The 19,983-nt window shown below is 33.5% G+C and overlaps 1 protein-coding gene across 5 annotated transcripts in view; it reads left to right on the top strand.

Annotated features, from left to right (window-relative positions):
* The first annotated feature begins 15,479 nt into the window (after positions 1 to 15,479).
* The window catches only part of gphna (gephyrin a), a 173,767-nt gene continuing 169,263 nt past the window's right edge, over positions 15,480 to 19,983 (top strand). For all 5 annotated transcript variants that reach the window (XM_082955756.1, XM_014211285.3, XM_045723618.2 and 2 more), the window contains exon 1: positions 15,480 to 15,587. In XM_082955756.1, coding sequence (XP_082811882.1) covers positions 15,524 to 15,587 — 64 coding nt within the window. In that variant the 5' untranslated portion in view covers positions 15,480 to 15,523. The remainder of the gene's footprint in view (positions 15,588 to 19,983) is intronic.

Genomic DNA, 19,983 nt, shown 5'->3' with positions numbered 1-19,983 from the left:
TACAGCATGGTATAAAACAGTAGGTAACACTTTATATTACAGCATGGTATAAAACAGTAGGTAACACTTTATATTACAGCATGGTATAAAACAGTAGGTAACACTCTATATTACAGCATGGTATAAAACAGTAGGTAACACTTTATATTACAGCATGGTATAAAACAGTAGGTAACACTCTATATTACAGCATGGTATAAAACAGTAGGTAACACTTTATATTACAGCATGGTATAAAACAGTAGGTAACACTCTATATTACAGCATGGTATAAAACAGTAGGTAACACTTTATATTACAGCATGGTATAAAACAGTAGGTAACACTTTATATTACAGCATGGTATAAAACAGTAGGTAACACTTTATATTACAGCATGGTATAAAACAGTAGGTAACACTTTATATTACAGCATGGTATAAAACAGTAGGTAACACTTTATATTACAGCATGGTATAAAACAGTAGGTAACACTTTATATTACAGCATGGTATAAAACAGTAGGTAACACTCTATATTACAGCATGGTATAAAACAGTAGGTAACACTTTATATTACAGCATGGTATAAAACAGTAGGTAACACTTTATATTACAGCATGGTATAAAACAGTAGGTAACACTTTATATTACAGCATGGTATAAAACAGTAGGTAACACTTTATATTACAGCATGGTATAAAACAGTAGGTAACACTTTATATTACAGCATGGTATAAAACAGTAGGTAACACTTTATATTACAGCATGGTATAAAACAGTAGGTAACACTTTATATTACAGCATGGTATAAAACAGTAGGTAACACTTTATATTACAGCATGGTATAAAACAGTAGGTAACACTCTATATTACAGCATGGTATAAAACAGTAGGTAACACTCTATATTACAGCATGGTATAAAACAGTAGGTAACACTTTATATTACAGCATGGTATAAAACAGTAGGTAACACTTTATATTACAGCATGGTATAAAACAGTAGGTAACACTTTATATTACAGCATGGTATAAAACAGTAGGTAACACTTTATATTACAGCATGGTATAAAACAGTAGGTAACACTCTATATTACAGCATGGTATAAAACAGTAGGTAACACTCTATATTACAGCATGGTATAAAACAGTAGGTAACACTTTATATTACAGCATGGTATAAAACAGTAGGTAACACTTTATATTACAGCATGGTATAAAACAGTAGGTAACACTTTATATTACAGCATGGTATAAAACAGTAGGTAACACTTTATATTACAGCATGGTATAAAACAGTAGGTAACACTTTATATTACAGCATGGTATAAAACAGTAGGTAACACTTTATATTACAGCATGGTATAAAACAGTAGGTAACACTTTATATTACAGCATGGTATAAAACAGTAGGTAACACTTTATATTACAGCATGGTATAAAACAGTAGGTAACACTTTATATTACAGCATGGTATAAAACAGTAGGTAACACTTTATATTACAACATGGTATAAAACAGTAGTTAACACTATATTACAGCATGGTATAAAACAGTAGGTAACACTTTATATTACAGCATGGTATAAAACAGTAGGTAACACTTTATATTACAGCATGGTATAAAACAGTAGGTAACACTTTATATTACAACATGGTATAAAACAGTAGGTAACACTTTATATTACAGCATGTTATAAAACAGTAGGTAACACTCTATATTAAGGCATGGTATCAAACAGTAGGCAACACTTTATATTACAGCATGGTATAAAACAGTAGGTAACACTTTATATTACAGCATGGTATAAAACAGTAGGTAACACTTTATATTACAGCATGGTATAAAACAGTAGGTAACACTTTATATTACAGCATGGTATAAAACAGTAGGTAACACTTTATATTACAGCATGGTATAAAACAGTAGGTAACACTTTATATTACAGCATGGTATAAAACAGTAGGTAACACTTTATATTACAGCATGGTATAAAACAGTAGGTAACACTTTATATTACAGCATGGTATAAAACAGTAGGTAACACTTTATATTACAGCATGGTATAAAACAGTAGGTAACACTCTATATTACAGCATGGTATAAAACAGTAGGTAACACTTTATATTACAGCATGGTATAAAACAGTAGGTAACACTTTATATTACAGCATGGTATAAAACAGTAGGTAACACTTTATATTACAGCATGGTATAAAACAGTAGGTAACACTTTATATTACAGCATGGTATAAAACAGTAGGTAACACTTTATATTACAGCATGGTATAAAACAGTAGGTAACACTTTATATTACAGCATGGTATAAAACAGTAGGTAACACTTTATATTACAGCATGGTATAAAACAGTAGGTAACACTTTATATTACAGCATGGTATAAAACAGTAGGTAACACTTTATATTACAGCATGGTATAAAACAGTAGGTAACACTTTATATTACAGCATGGTATAAAACAGTAGGTAACACTTTATATTACAGCATGGTATAAAACAGTAGGTAACACTTTATATTACAGCATGGTATAAAACAGTAGGTAACACTTTATATTACAGCATGGTATAAAACAGTAGGTAACACTTTATATTACAGCATGGTATAAAACAGTAGGTAACACTTTATATTACAGCATGGTATAAAACAGTAGGTAACACTTTATATTACAGCATGGTATAAAACAGTAGGTAACACTTTATATTACAGCATGGTATAAAACAGTAGGTAACACTTTATATTACAGCATGGTATAAAACAGTAGGTAACACTTTATATTACAGCATGGTATAAAACAGTAGGTAACACTTTATATTACAGCATGGTATAAAACAGTAGGTAACACTTTATATTACAGCATGGTATAAAACAGTAGGTAACACTCTATATTACAGCATGGTATAAAACAGTAGGTAACACTTTATATTACAGCATGGTATAAAACAGTAGGTAACACTTTATATTACAGCATGGTATAAAACAGTAGGTAACACTTTATATTACAGCATGGTATAAAACAGTAGGTAACACTTTATATTACAGCATGGTATAAAACAGTAGGTAACACTCTATATTACAGCATGGTATAAAACAGTAGGTAACACTTTATATTACAGCATGGTATAAAACAGTAGGTAACACTCTATATTACAGCATGGTATAAAACAGTAGGTAACACTTTATATTACAGCATGGTATAAAACAGTAGGTAACACTCTATATTACAGCATGGTATAAAACAGTAGGTAACACTTTATATTACAGCATGGTATAAAACAGTAGGTAACACTTTATATTACAGCATGGTATAAAACAGTAGGTAACACTTTATATTACAGCATGGTATAAAACAGTAGGTAACACTTTATATTACAGCATGGTATAAAACAGTAGGTAACACTCTATATTACAGCATGGTATAAAACAGTAGGTAACACTTTATATTACAGCATGGTATAAAACAGTAGGTAACACTCTATATTACAGCATGGTATAAAACAGTAGGTAACACTCTATATTACAGCATGGTATAAAACAGTAGGTAACACTTTATATTACAGCATGGTATAAAACAGTAGGTAACACTTTATATTACAGCATGGTATAAAACAGTAGGTAACACTTTATATTACAGCATGGTATAAAACAGTAGGTAACACTTTATATTACAGCATGGTATAAAACAGTAGGTAACACTTTATATTACAGCATGGTATAAAACAGTAGGTAACACTTTATATTACAGCATGGTATAAAACAGTAGGTAACACTTTATATTACAGCATGGTATAAAACAGTAGGTAACACTTTATATTACAGCATGGTATAAAACAGTAGGTAACACTTTATATTACAGCATGGTATAAAACAGTAGGTAACACTTTATATTACAGCATGGTATAAAACAGTAGGTAACACTTTATATTACAGCATGGTATAAAACAGTAGGTAACACTTTATATTACAGCATGGTATAAAACAGTAGGTAACACTTTATATTACAGCATGGTATAAAACAGTAGGTAACACTTTATATTACAGCATGGTATAAAACAGTAGGTAACACTTTATATTACAGCATGGTATAAAACAGTAGGTAACACTCTATATTACAGCATGGTATAAAACAGTAGGTAACACTTTATATTACAGCATGGTATAAAACAGTAGGTAACACTTTATATTACAGCATGGTATAAAACAGTAGGTAACACTCTATATTACAGCATGGTATAAAACAGTAGGTAACACTTTATATTACAGCATGGTATAAAACAGTAGGTAACACTTTATATTACAGCATGGTATAAAACAGTAGGTAACACTTTATATTACAGCATGGTATAAAACAGTAGGTAACACTTTATATTACAGCATGGTATAAAACAGTAGGTAACACTTTATATTACAGCATGGTATAAAACAGTAGGTAACACTTTATATTACAGCATGGTATAAAACAGTAGGTAACACTTTATATTACAGCATGGTATAAAACAGTAGGTAACACTTTATATTACAGCATGGTATAAAACAGTAGGTAACACTTTATATTACAGCATGGTATAAAACAGTAGGTAACACTTATATTACAGCATGGTATAAAACAGTAGGTAACACTTTATATTACAGCATGGTATAAAACAGTAGGTAACACTTTATATTACAGCATGGTATAAAACAGTAGGTAACACTTTATATTACAGCATGGTATAAAACAGTAGGTAACACTTTATATTACAGCATGGTATAAAACAGTAGGTAACACTTTATATTACAGCATGGTATAAAACAGTAGGTAACACTTTATATTACAGCATGGTATAAAACAGTAGGTAACACTTTATATTACAGCATGGTATAAAACAGTAGGTAACACTTTATATTACAGCATGGTATAAAACAGTAGGTAACACTTTATATTACAGCATGGTATAAAACAGTAGGTAACACTTTATATTACAGCATGGTATAAAACAGTAGGTAACACTTTATATTACAGCATGGTATAAAACAGTAGGTAACACTCTATATTACAGCATGGTATAAAACAGTAGGTAACACTTTATATTACAGCATGGTATAAAACAGTAGGTAACACTTTATATTACAGCATGGTATAAAACAGTAGGTAACACTCTATATTACAGCATGGTATAAAACAGTAGGTAACACTTTATATTACAGCATGGTATAAAACAGTAGGTAACACTTTATATTACAGCATGGTATAAAACAGTAGGTAACACTTTATATTACAACATGGTATAAAACAGTAGGTAACACTTTATATTACAGCATGGTATAAAACAGTAGGTAACACTTTATATTACAGCATGGTATAAAACAGTAGGTAACACTTTATATTACAGCATGGTATAAAACAGTAGGTAACACTTTATATTACAGCATGGTATAAAACAGTAGGTAACACTTTATATTACAGCATGGTATAAAACAGTAGGTAACACTCTATATTACAGCATGGTATAAAACAGTAGGTAACACTTTATATTACAGCATGGTATAAAACAGTAGGTAACACTTTATATTACAGCATGGTATAAAACAGTAGGTAACACTTTATATTACAGCATGGTATAAAACAGTAGGTAACACTTTATATTACAGCATGGTATAAAACAGTAGGTAACACTTTATATTACAGCATGGTATAAAACAGTAGGTAACACTTTATATTACAGCATGGTATAAAACAGTAGGTAACACTTTATATTACGGCATGGTATAACACAGTAGGTAACACTTTATATTACAGCATGGTATAAAACAGTAAATAACACTCTATATTACAGCATGGTATAAAAAAGTAGGTAACACTCTATATTACAGCATGGTATAAAACAGTAGGTAACACTTTATATTACAGCATGGTATAAAACAGTAGGTAACACTTTATATTACAACATTGTATAAAACAGTAGGTAACACTTTATATTACAGCATGGTATAAAACAGTAGGTTACACTCTATATTACAGCATGGTATAAAACAGTAGGTAACACTCTATATTACAGCATGGTATAAAACAGTAGGTAACACTCTATATTACAGCATGGTATAAAACAGTAGGTAACACTCTATATTACAGCATGGTATAAAACAGTAGGTAACACTCTATATTACAGCATGGTATAAAACAGTAGGTAACACTTTATATTACAGCATGGTATAAAACAGTAGGCAACACTTTATATTACAGCATGGTATAAAACAGTAGGTAACACTTTATATTACAGCATGGTATAAAACAGTAGGTAACACTTTATATTACAGCATGGTATAAAACAGTAGGTAACACTTTATATTACAGCATGGTATAAAACAGTAGGTAACACTTTATATTACAGCATGGTATAAAACAGTAGGTAACACTTTATATTACAGCATGGTATAAAACAGTAGGTAACACTTTATATTACAGCATGGTATAAAACAGTAGGTAACACTTTATATTACAGCATGGTATAAAACAGTAGGTAACACTTTATATTACAGCATGGTATAAAACAGTAGGTAACACTTTATATTACAGCATGGTATAAAACAGTAGGTAACACTCTATATTACAGCATGGTATAAAACAGTAGGTAACACTTTATATTACAGCATGGTATAAAACAGTAGGTAACACTTTATATTACAGCATGGTATAAAACAGTAGGTAACACTTTATATTACAGCATGGTATAAAACAGTAGGTAACACTCTATATTACAGCATGGTATAAAACAGTAGGTAACACTCTATATTACAGCATGGTATAAAACAGTAGGTAACACTTTATATTACAGCATGGTATAAAACAGTAGGTAACACTTTATATTACAGCATGGTATAAAACAGTAGGTAACACTTTATATTACAGCATGGTATAAAACAGTAGGTAACACTTTATATTACAGCATGGTATAAAACAGTAGGCAACACTTTATATTACAGCATGGTATAAAACAGTAGGTAACACTTTATATTACAGCATGGTATAAAACAGTAGGTAACACTTTATATTACAGCATGGTATAAAACAGTAGGTAACACTTTATATTACAGCATGGTATAAAACAGTAGGTAACACTTTATATTACAGCATGGTATAAAACAGTAGGTAACACTTTATATTACAGCATGGTATAAAACAGTAGGTAACACTTTATATTACAGCATGGTATAAAACAGTAGGTAACACTTTATATTACAGCATGGTATAAAACAGTAGGTAACACTTTATATTACAGCATGGTATAAAACAGTAGGTAACACTTTATATTACAGCATGGTATAAAACAGTAGGTAACACTTTATATTACAGCATGGTATAAAACAGTAGGTAACACTTTATATTACAGCATGGTATAAAACAGTAGGTAACACTTTATATTACAGCATGGTATAAAACAGTAGGTAACACTCTATATTACAGCATGGTATAAAACAGTAGGTAACACTCTATATTACAGCATGGTATAAAACAGTAGGTAACACTCTATATTACAGCATGGTATAAAACAGTAGGTAACACTCTATATTACAGCATGGTATAAAACAGTAGGTAACACTCTATATTACAGCATGGTATAAAACAGTAGGTAACACTTTATATTACAGCATGGTATAAAACAGTAGGCAACACTTTATATTACAGCATGGTATAAAACAGTAGGTAACACTTTATATTACAGCATGGTATAAAACAGTAGGTAACACTTTATATTACAGCATGGTATAAAACAGTAGGCAACACTTTATATTACAGCATGGTATAAAACAGTAGGTAACACTTTATATTACAGCATGGTATAAAACAGTAGGTAACACTTTATATTACAGCATGGTATAAAACAGTAGGTAACACTTTATATTACGGCATGGTATAACACAGTAGGTAACACTTTATATTACAGCATGGTATAAAACAGTAAATAACAGTCTATATAACAGCATGGTATAAAAAAGTAGGTAACACTCTATATTACAGCATGGTATAAAACAGTAGGTAACACTTTATATTACAGCATGGTATAAAACAGTAGGTAACACTTTATATTACAACATTGTATAAAACAGTAGGTAACACTTTATATTACAGCATGGTATAAAACAGTAGGTTACACTCTATATTACAGCATGGTATAAAACAGTAGGTAACACTCTATATTACAGCATGGTATAAAACAGTAGGTAACACTCTATATTACAGCATGGTATAAAACAGTAGGTAACACTCTATATTACAGCATGGTATAAAACAGTAGGTAACACTCTATATTACAGCATGGTATAAAACAGTAGGTAACACTTTATATTACAGCATGGTATAAAACAGTAGGCAACACTTTATATTACAGCATGGTATAAAACAGTAGGTAACACTTTATATTACAGCATGGTATAAAACAGTAGGTAACACTTTATATTACAGCATGGTATAAAACAGTAGGCAACACTTTATATTACAGCATGGTTTAAAACAGTAGGTAACACTTTATATTACAGCATGGTATAAAACAGTAGGTAACACTTTATATTACAGCATGGTATAAAACAGTAGGTAACACTTTATATTATAACATGGTATAAAACAGTAGTTAACACTATATTACAGCATGGTATAAAACAGTAGGTAACACTTTATATTACAGCATGGTATAAAACAGTAGGTAACACTTTATATTACAGCATGGTATAAAACAGTAGGTAACACTTTATATTACAACATGGTATAAAACAGTAGGTAACACTTTATATTACAGCATGTTATAAAACAGTAGGTAACACTCTATATTAAGGCATGGTATCAAACAGTAGGCAACACTTTATATTACAGCATGGTATAAAACAGTAGGTAACACTTTATATTACAGCATGGTATAAAACAGTAGGTAACACTTTATATTACAGCATGGTATAAAACAGTAGGTAACACTTTATATTACAGCATGGTATAAAACAGTAGGTAACACTTTATATTACAGCATGGTATAAAACAGTAGGTAACACTTTATATTACAGCATGGTATAAAACAGTAGGTAACACTCTATATTACAGCATGGTATAAAACAGTAGGTAACACTTTATATTACGGCATGGTATAACACAGTAGGTAACACTTTATATTACAACATGGTATAAAACAGTAGGTAACACTCTATATTACAGCATGGTATAAAAAAGTAGGTAACACTCTATATTACAGCATGGTATAAAAAAGTAGGTAACACTGTATTACAGCATGGTATAAAACAGTAGGTAACACTTTATATTACAACATGGTATAAAACAGTAGGTAACACTTTATATTACAGCATGGTATAAAACAGTAGGTAACACTTTATATTACAGCATGGTATAAAACAGTAGGTAACACTTTATATTACAACATTGTATAAAACAGTAGGTAACACTTTATATTACAGCATGGTATAAAACAGTAGGTTACACTCTATATTACAGCATGGTATAAAACAGTAGGTAACACTCTATATTACAGCATGGTATAAAACAGTAGGTAACACTTTATATTACAGCATGGTATAAAACAGTAGGTAACACTTTATATTACAACATGGTATAAAACAGTAGGTAACACTCTATATTACAGCATGGTATAAAAAAGTAGGTAACACTCTATATTACAGCATGGTATAAAAAAGTAGGTAACACTGTATTACAGCATGGTATAAAACAGTAGGTAACACTTTATATTACAACATGGTATAAAACAGTAGGTAACACTTTATATTACAGCATGGTATAAAACAGTAGGTAACACTTTATATTACAGCATGGTATAAAACAGTAGGTAACACTTTATATTACAACATTGTATAAAACAGTAGGTAACACTTTATATTACAGCATGGTATAAAACAGTAGGTTACACTCTATATTACAGCATGGTATAAAACAGTAGGTAACACTCTATATTACAGCATGGTATAAAACAGTAGGTAACACTTTATATTACAGCATGGTATAAAACAGTAGGTAACACTTTATATTACAACATGGTATAAAACAGTAGTTAACACTATATTACAGCATGGTATAAAACAGTAGGTAACACTTTATATTACAGCATGGTATAAAACAGTAGGTAACACTTTATATTACAGCATGGTATAAAACAGTAGGTAACACTTTATATTACAGCATGGTATAAAACAGTAGGTAACACTTTATATTACGGCATGGTATAACACAGTAGGTAACACTTTATATTACAGCATGGTATAAAACAGTAAATAACACTCTATATTACAGCATGGTATAAAAAAGTAGGTAACACTCTATATTACAGCATGGTATAAAACAGTAGGTAACACTTTATATTACAGCATGGTATAAAACAGTAGGTAACACTTTATATTACAACATTGTATAAAACAGTAGGTAACACTTTATATTACAGCATGGTATAAAACAGTAGGTTACACTCTATATTACAGCATGGTATAAAACAGTAGGTAACACTCTATATTACAGCATGGTATAAAACAGTAGGTAACACTCTATATTACAGCATGGTATAAAACAGTAGGTAACACTCTATATTACAGCATGGTATAAAACAGTAGGTAACACTCTATATTACAGCATGGTATAAAAAAGTAGGTAACACTGTATTACAGCATGGTATAAAACAGTAGGTAACACTTTATATTACAACATGGTATAAAACAGTAGGTAACACTTTATATTACAGCATGGTATAAAACAGTAGGTAACACTTTATATTACAGCATGGTATAAAACAGTAGGTAACACTTTATATTACAACATTGTATAAAACAGTAGGTAACACTTTATATTACAGCATGGTATAAAACAGTAGGTTACACTCTATATTACAGCATGGTATAAAACAGTAGGTAACACTCTATATTACAGCATGGTATAAAACAGTAGGTAACACTTTATATTACAGCATGGTATAAAACAGTAGGTAACACTTTATATTACAACATGGTATAAAACAGTAGTTAACACTATATTACAGCATGGTATAAAACAGTAGGTAACACTTTATATTACAGCATGGTATAAAACAGTAGGTAACACTTTATATTACAGCATGGTATAAAACAGTAGGTAACACTTTATATTACAGCATGGTATAAAACAGTAGGTAACACTTTATATTACGGCATGGTATAACACAGTAGGTAACACTTTATATTACAGCATGGTATAAAACAGTAAATAACACTCTATATTACAGCATGGTATAAAAAAGTAGGTAACACTCTATATTACAGCATGGTATAAAACAGTAGGTAACACTTTATATTACAGCATGGTATAAAACAGTAGGTAACACTTTATATTACAACATTGTATAAAACAGTAGGTAACACTTTATATTACAGCATGGTATAAAACAGTAGGTTACACTCTATATTACAGCATGGTATAAAACAGTAGGTAACACTCTATATTACAGCATGGTATAAAACAGTAGGTAACACTCTATATTACAGCATGGTATAAAACAGTAGGTAACACTCTATATTACAGCATGGTATAAAACAGTAGGTAACACTTTATATTACAGCATGGTATAAAACAGTAGGCAACACTTTATATTACAGCATGGTATAAAACAGTAGGTAACACTTTATATTACAGCATGGTATAAAACAGTAGGTAACACTTTATATTACAGCATGGTATAAAACAGTAGGCAACACTTTATATTACAGCATGGTTTAAAACAGTAGGTAACACTTTATATTACAGCATGGTATAAAACAGTAGGTAACACTTTATATTACAGCATGGTATAAAACAGTAGGTAACACTTTATATTACAACATGGTATAAAACAGTAGTTAACACTATATTACAGCATGGTATAAAACAGTAGGTAACACTTTATATTACAGCATGGTATAAAACAGTAGGTAACACTTTATATTACGGCATGGTATAAAACAGTAGGTAACACTTTATATTACAGCATGGTATAAAACAGTAGGTAACACTCTATATTACAGCATGGTATAAAACAGTAGGTAACACTCTATATTACAGCATGGTATAAAACAGTAGGTAACACTTTATATTACAGCATGGTATAAAACAGTAGGTAACACTTTATATTACAGCATGGTATAAAACAGTAGGTAACACTTTATATTACAGCATGGTATAAAACAGTAGGTTACACTCTATATTACAGCATGGTATAAAACAGTAGGTAACACTCTATATTACAGCATGGTATAAAACAGTAGGTAACACTCTATATTACAGCATGGTATAAAACAGTAGGTAACACTCTATATTACAGCATGGTATAAAACAGTAGGTAACACTTTATATTACAGCATGGTATAAAACAGTAGGTAACACTTTATATTACAGCATGGTATAAAACAGTAGGTAACACTTTATATTACAGCATGGTATAAAACAGTAGGTAACACTTTATATTACAGCATGGTATAAAACAGTAGGTAACACTTTATATTACAACATGGTATAAAACAGTAGGTAACACTCTATATTACAGCATGGTATAAAACAGTAGGTAACACTCTATATTACAGCATGGTATAAAACAGTAGGTAACACTTTATATTACAGCATGGTATAAAACAGTAGGCAACACTTTATATTACAGCATGGTATAAAACAGTAGGTAACACTTTATATTACAGCATGGTATAAAACAGTAGGTAACACTTTATATTACAGCATGGTATAAAACAGTAGGCAACACTTTATATTACAGCATGGTTTAAAACAGTAGGTAACACTTTATATTACAGCATGGTATAAAACAGTAGTTAACACTATATTACAGCATGGTATAAAACAGTAGGTAACACTTTATATTACAGCATGGTATAAAACAGTAGGTAACACTTTATATTACAGCATGGTATAAAACAGTAGGTAACACTTTATATTACAACATGGTATAAAACAGTAGGTAACACTTTATATTACAGCATGTTATAAAACAGTAGGTAACACTCTATATTAAGGCATGGTATCAAACAGTAGGCAACACTTTATATTACAGCATGGTATAAAACAGTAGGTAACACTTTATATTACAGCATGGTATAAAACAGTAGGTAACACTTTATATTACAGCATGGTATAAAACAGTAGGTAACACTTTATATTACAGCATGGTATAAAACAGTAGGTAACACTTTATATTACAGCATGGTATAAAACAGTAGGTAACACTTTATATTACAGCATGGTATAAAACAGTAGGTAACACTCTATATTACAGCATGGTATAAAACAGTAGGTAACACTTTATATTACGGCATGGTATAACACAGTAGGTAACACTTTATATTACAACATGGTATAAAACAGTAGGTAACACTCTATATTACAGCATGGTATAAAAAAGTAGGTAACACTCTATATTACAGCATGGTATAAAAAAGTAGGTAACACTGTATTACAGCATGGTATAAAACAGTAGGTAACACTTTATATTACAACATGGTATAAAACAGTAGGTAACACTTTATATTACAGCATGGTATAAAACAGTAGGTAACACTTTATATTACAGCATGGTATAAAACAGTAGGTAACACTTTATATTACAACATTGTATAAAACAGTAGGTAACACTTTATATTACAGCATGGTATAAAACAGTAGGTTACACTCTATATTACAGCATGGTATAAAACAGTAGGTAACACTCTATATTACAGCATGGTATAAAACAGTAGGTAACACTTTATATTACAGCATGGTATAAAACAGTAGGTAACACTTTATATTACAACATGGTATAAAACAGTAGTTAACACTATATTACAGCATGGTATAAAACAGTAGGTAACACTTTATATTACAGCATGGTATAAAACAGTAGGTAACACTTTATATTACAGCATGGTATAAAACAGTAGGTAACACTTTATATTACAACATGGTATAAAACAGTACGTAACACTTTATATTACAGCATGTTATAAAACAGTAGGTAACACTCTATATTAAGGCATGGTATCAAACAGTAGGTAACACTCTATATTACAGCATGGTATAAAACAGTAGGTTACACTTTATATTACGGCATGGTATAAAACAGTAGGTAACACTTTATTTTGTCATCTATGAACGTTAGAACATCTTGAAGAACACTCTGGCCTTAAATGGCCATAATCTCCACCCAGCACAGCCAGAAGTCGACTGGCCACCCCTCAGAGCCTGGTTCTTCTCTAGGTGTCTTCCTGGGTTCCTGCCTTTCTAGCGAGTTTTTCCTAGGCATCGTGCTTCTACATCTGCATTGCTTGCTGTTTGGAGTTTTAGGCTGGGTTTCTGTATAGCACTTTGTGACATCTGCTGATGTAAAAAGGGCTTTATCAATACATTTGATTGATTGATTGATTGATAGATATTTGGATAGTCCATTTGTAGATGCTTAACAGACTATCTACAGACGATCAGTAACATTTCAACTATCTACTAACCCTAGCCCTAACCTTAATCCTAACCCTAAACTTAACACTTACCCTAACCCTAGCCCTAACTCTAATCTAACCCTAACCGTAACCTTAGCAAACAGTTGATTATCAACAGCTCGTATCCAGACTATCCAAATAAAGTGTGACGAAATAGTATTTAGAATCTATTATTATTTAGCAATTTTAGAGGTGTCCCACACAAATGCCCCAAAACCACTGTGACAATCCCACTTCTGCCACCAATGTAGCGATTGAGAGTGAACAGCTCCGTTACGGAGCTTTAACCAGCGATGTTGTGGTTATAGAGCAAGTACTTACTCCCTGTGCCATAAAAACCTGGGCATCTTAGAAGAGACAGTAGTAGACCTACATGCAAAGAAGAGACCACTAAGATAATTCAATTATGGGCAGTAGGCCTGTAAGCATCTCCCACTTTGGATACAGCCCACTTGTAAGGGTTTCCACAAGAATGCATGCATTCACATATCTGTACAAAGAGTCTTTTCTGACTGCCCACGCATAGTAAAGAACAGGGTTGATTCTAAATATAAGTGTGTCTATGAACATCGTCCTTCTGCATGATCTGAGCTCGGCTTCTCTAGCCGGGCTCCCATTACGTTCCCAAGATGTATATATTATTTTGACAAGATATTCGAGTATCCCCTCTAACAATGGAAATATTGTCTTCAACGATGGAAGGCAGGCGAGATCAGGTGGGACAGTTCTAGCCAACGTGAGGGTAGATATGTGTGCAAACAACAGGCAAACTTAAAGTTGCCGGAATGCCACGTGCATCCACTTATGTCAGTACATTTGTAACAGCCTAAACATTACAAAACATCTATTCGATCAAATAAGTCTGGCGTAATTCGACACTCTCATAGACCTCCACACAAAAAAAGGCTCATCTCACGAGGACAGATTTTGGGTGGAATAAATCCTCTCGCTTTGACTTTTCCTCTCTGATATTCCTCCATCTGCCTCCCCCTCGTTCGATGCGCTCTGCCATCGATTATCTCTGGATCCTCAGTACTGGCGAGAGCGGTGGTAAACATGGCGTCGGAAGGGATGATTTTAACCAACCACGACCACCAAATACGAGTTGGAATTCTAACGGGTAATTTCCAAATCTGTCTAAAACGTTCGTTGCCACCTCCGGCTACCCTTGTGTGTTAATTGTATGTGATTGTCTTTGCTGTCTTGCTCTCCACGGGGTTGTGGCCAGCTAGCTAACTGAGCTGTGGCTATCTTGTATCGGCTTCTCGAGCCTGTCAAACGGTTAGCTTGCTGCCACTCACTGCTTGACCGTGTTCTTGACTTCTGTACCGCTGGTGATTTACAAAGGTTTGTCTCTGTATATATTCTAAAATGGCATCCTTTCAGTGGTTTTTGTACGCAAGATACACGATATATCCATGAAGGTGCAACATGAAGCATTTTCTCGCTGTGTTGAAAACTGTTTTGTGATTTGAATAATGAATGTATTGTACGCAAGGTAAAAGCAGCTAGCCTGGAAAAGCAGAGCAGCACGAGCCAGGTTATGCCAGTGTCACGGACTAGAATATGAGATCTGCATATATGAGAATGAATTTCTTACATTAGCCTATTTTCAGCATTATTGCTAAGCTATACTGTTACCGAATTAGTGTTGTTTGCCAAGTTATTATTGTTATTCATATGGAAAATAGGCAAATGTTTCAGATAGATTGCATCAGTTTTAGTGTGGGAAGGTTTCGATGTAATTTGTTCTTGAGCGTGTCATTTTCATTCGGATTTCATGTTATTTATAGCAGCACCAAACAATACAGATGACTGTTGAAATAGATTTAATTTGGATGCATGACAAAATGGAGCTGTATTTTGGTGCAGCTGTAGTCCCTATAGCCAGCCGTGGAGTATAATCTCTTTTTTAAAATCCAAGGCAAGACTCTGGCTACTGAGCTTGCTATCCTTGTCCCACTCACCGGACCCTTTTTATATTGCAAGAATAATAGCTAAAAAAATATGACTCCGTTGGACAATATTGGCATTCCACTGCCTCTTTGCACAAAAGTAACGGGCCTGTCATGCTTCGTCTCACACACACACACACACACACACACACACACACACACACACACACACACACACACACACACACACACACACACACACACACACACACTGTTTAGACTATAGTCCTCCGCGGTAGTCAGATTGCTATCACACACGAGTACCCCACGCCCCCAAGATTCAGGTTAGGCGCTGTCCATTGAAATGTGGTGCTGAAATGGAGCGTATCAGAGCAGCGGTTTATTCAAGAAATATCTAAGTCATTTTTTTTATTGTGATACGATGGGTGGGGCGTAGGGGTTTTCCCAATGACATGTACCGCTACTGCTATTTTAGCGGCGTTCATCATTAGGCATAGGTACTCTTCCTACCTTGTGTCAGTCGAAAGAGTTCTTCAGCTTTATTGATGACTTCTTACTGAAGCAGATGCTTATCTGTGTAAAACAAGCAGTGCTTGACCATTTGCAAACCTGAATGCTGCCCCCCCCCAACCCCTGGAGTACAGTTCCCCCCCAACATGTCATCTTCAGGGAGACTGAAAATACATTGTTTTTACCTTTGACCTTCAGCCAGTCCAATGGGTTTTGTAGTTATTATGAGTTGTTTTGATTGTGGATTTTGTATGCAAATAGAAATACTAATATAGGCTACTACTTTGACTAGTACCGTCAGTATTTTACTGTTGATGATGACTAATGTGAATGAATGTGATAGTGTCCAGAGACAAGCCTAGTTGAAGAGGTGAACACTATCTCTTAGCTAAAAGGGCGATTTTCTCCCAACATTAAATGTCATCAGTCCTGTCTGCTCTCTGTATGGTCTTTCCTCAAACATAGATGTCAGGATTCCCTCTGCGAAGCCTCTCACTGGGAAATGCCAATGGAAGGGTTCAGTGGCAGACTACACATTTTCTTACCCATTTCTATAACAGGAAAACAGCCTGTCAGAACTGTGTGTGTAGCAGGGGCTTCTGATGTTACTGTATTAGTATAGTCTGACTATTGTATGTACTCAATTAGACATACAGTAGTCCTGGGTTTTAAAATAAGAATTTACTATGACTATGATTTATTATTACAAAGTGTGTGTGTGTTATTGGGCCTGTCTGTGTGTATTGGGCAGGTAAAAGCACCATATATCCTACCAGCCGGACAGTACAGTATCTGTGTGTTTAACTGTGCCAGAGACAGCTCCTGTGGTGTAGTGAAACCAAAACCTGCTGTGTGTCTAGTGGCTGGCAGCTATGATAATGGGTCTTGTCAGGTGTGTGTGTGCACATTAGAGGTCGACCGATTACGATTTTTCAACACCGATACCGATTATTGGAGGACCAGAAAAGGCGATACCGATTAATCGGACGATTTTTATTATTAAAAAAAATTTGCGAATTTATTTATTTGTAATAATGAATATTACAACAATACTGAATGAACACTTATTTTAACTTAATATAATACATCAATAAAATCAATTTAGCCTCAAATAAATAATGAAACATGTTTAATTTGGTTTAAATAATGCAAAAACTAAGTGTTGGAGAAGAAAGTAAAAGTGCAATATGTGCCATGTAAAAAAGCTAACGTTTAATTTCCTTGCTCAGAACATGAGAACATATGAAAGCTGGTGGTTCCTTTTAACATGAGTCTTCAATATTCCCAGGTAAGAAGTTTTAGGTTGTAGTTAGTATAGGAATTATAGGACTATTTCTCTCTATACGATTTGTATTTCATATACCTTTGACTATTGGATGTTCTTATAGGCACTTTAGTATTGCCAGTGTAACAGTATAGCTTCCGTCCCTCTCCTCTCTCCTACCTGGGCTCGAACAAGGAACACATCGACAACAGCCACCCTTGAAGCAGCGTTACCCATGCAGAGCAAGGGGAACAACTACTCCAAGTCTCAGAGCGAGTGACGTTTGAAACGCTATTAGCGCGCACCCAGCTAACTAACTAGCCATTTCACATCGGTTACACCAGCCTCATCTTGGGAGTTGATAGGCTTGAAGTCATAAACAACGCAATGCATTGCGAAGGGCTGCTGGCAAAATGCTGTTTTGAATGAATGATTACGAGCCTGCTGCTGCCTACCACCACTCAGTTAGACTGCTCTATCAAATCATAGACTTAATTATAACATAATAAACACACAGAAATACGAGCCTTAGGTCATTAATATGGTCGAATCTGGAAACTATCATCTCGAAAACAAAACGTTTTTCCTGTCAGTGAAATACGGAACCGTTCCGTATTTTATCTAACTGCTGGCATCCCTAAGTCTAAATATTTCTGTTACATTGCCCAGCCTTCAATGTTATGTCATAATTACGTAAAATTACGGCAAATTAGTTCGTAACGAGCCAGGCAGCCCAAACTGTTGCATATACCCTGACTCTGTGTGCAATGAACGCTAGAGATGTGACACAATTTCATGTTAGCAGGCAATATTAACTAAATATGCAGGTTTAAAAATATATACTTGTGTATTGATTTTAAAGAAAGGCATTGATGTTTATGGTTAGGTACATTGGTGCAACAACAGTGCTTTTTTCGCAAATGCGCTTGTTAAATCATCACCCGTTTGTCGAAGTAGGCTGTGATTCGATGAGAAATTAACAGGCACCGCATCGATTATATGCAACGCAGGACACGGTAGATAAACTAGTAATATCATCAACCATGTGTAGTTAACTAGTGATTATGTTAAGATTGATCGTTTTTTATAAGATAAGTTTAATGCTAGCTAGCAACTTACCTTGGCTTCTTGCTGCCCTCGCGTAACAGGTAGTCAGCCTGCCATGCAGGCTCCTCGTGGAGTGCAATGTGAGGCAGGTGGTTAGAGCGTTGGACTAGTAACCGGACTAATCCCGAATCCCCCCTGAACAAGGCAGTTAACCCCCGTTCCTAGGCCGTCATTGAAAATAAGAATGTGTTCTTAATCTGACTTGCCTAGTTAAATAAAGGTGTAACATTTTTTAAAAAAAATAGGCAAATCAGTGGCCAAAAATACCGATTACCGATTGTTATAAAAACTTGAAATCGGCCCTAATTAATCGGCCATTCCGATTAATCGGCCGACCTCTAGTGCATATGTGTGTGTAGTGGCAGCTATGCTAATTGTCCTTGTAGGTGGGTGTGTGTGTGTGTGTGTGTGTGTGTGTAAGCTGAGGTGAGTGGTGTGCTTCGTTTGTGTTGGTTAGGGATATGCAGTATGTGATGGGACTTTACTAGTAGCCTAAGAAATTGTGCTGTCTGTCTGTCCAGCCGATCAGTCTGCTGTCTGTTCGACGGTCTGTCTGTCCTTTTGATCTGTGCATCACCCGATCTGTCTCTGTCTGTCTGTCTGTCCTGTCCACCCGATCTGTCTGTCATATTTGATGTGTTTCCTCCTATTGTCCAGCGAGTGAAGATGCAGTGTGTCTGAGTTATTTAGAATTTTGTGACAGTATTATCTTTGATAAA

Source organism: Salmo salar, chromosome 09 (assembly GCF_965601325.2).
Source record: "Salmo salar chromosome 09, fSalSal1, whole genome shotgun sequence".
NCBI lineage: Eukaryota > Metazoa > Chordata > Actinopteri > Salmoniformes > Salmonidae > Salmo > Salmo salar.
The sequence above is the reverse complement of the archived record's forward strand: the minus strand, read 5'-3'. Positions and strand labels throughout refer to the sequence as shown.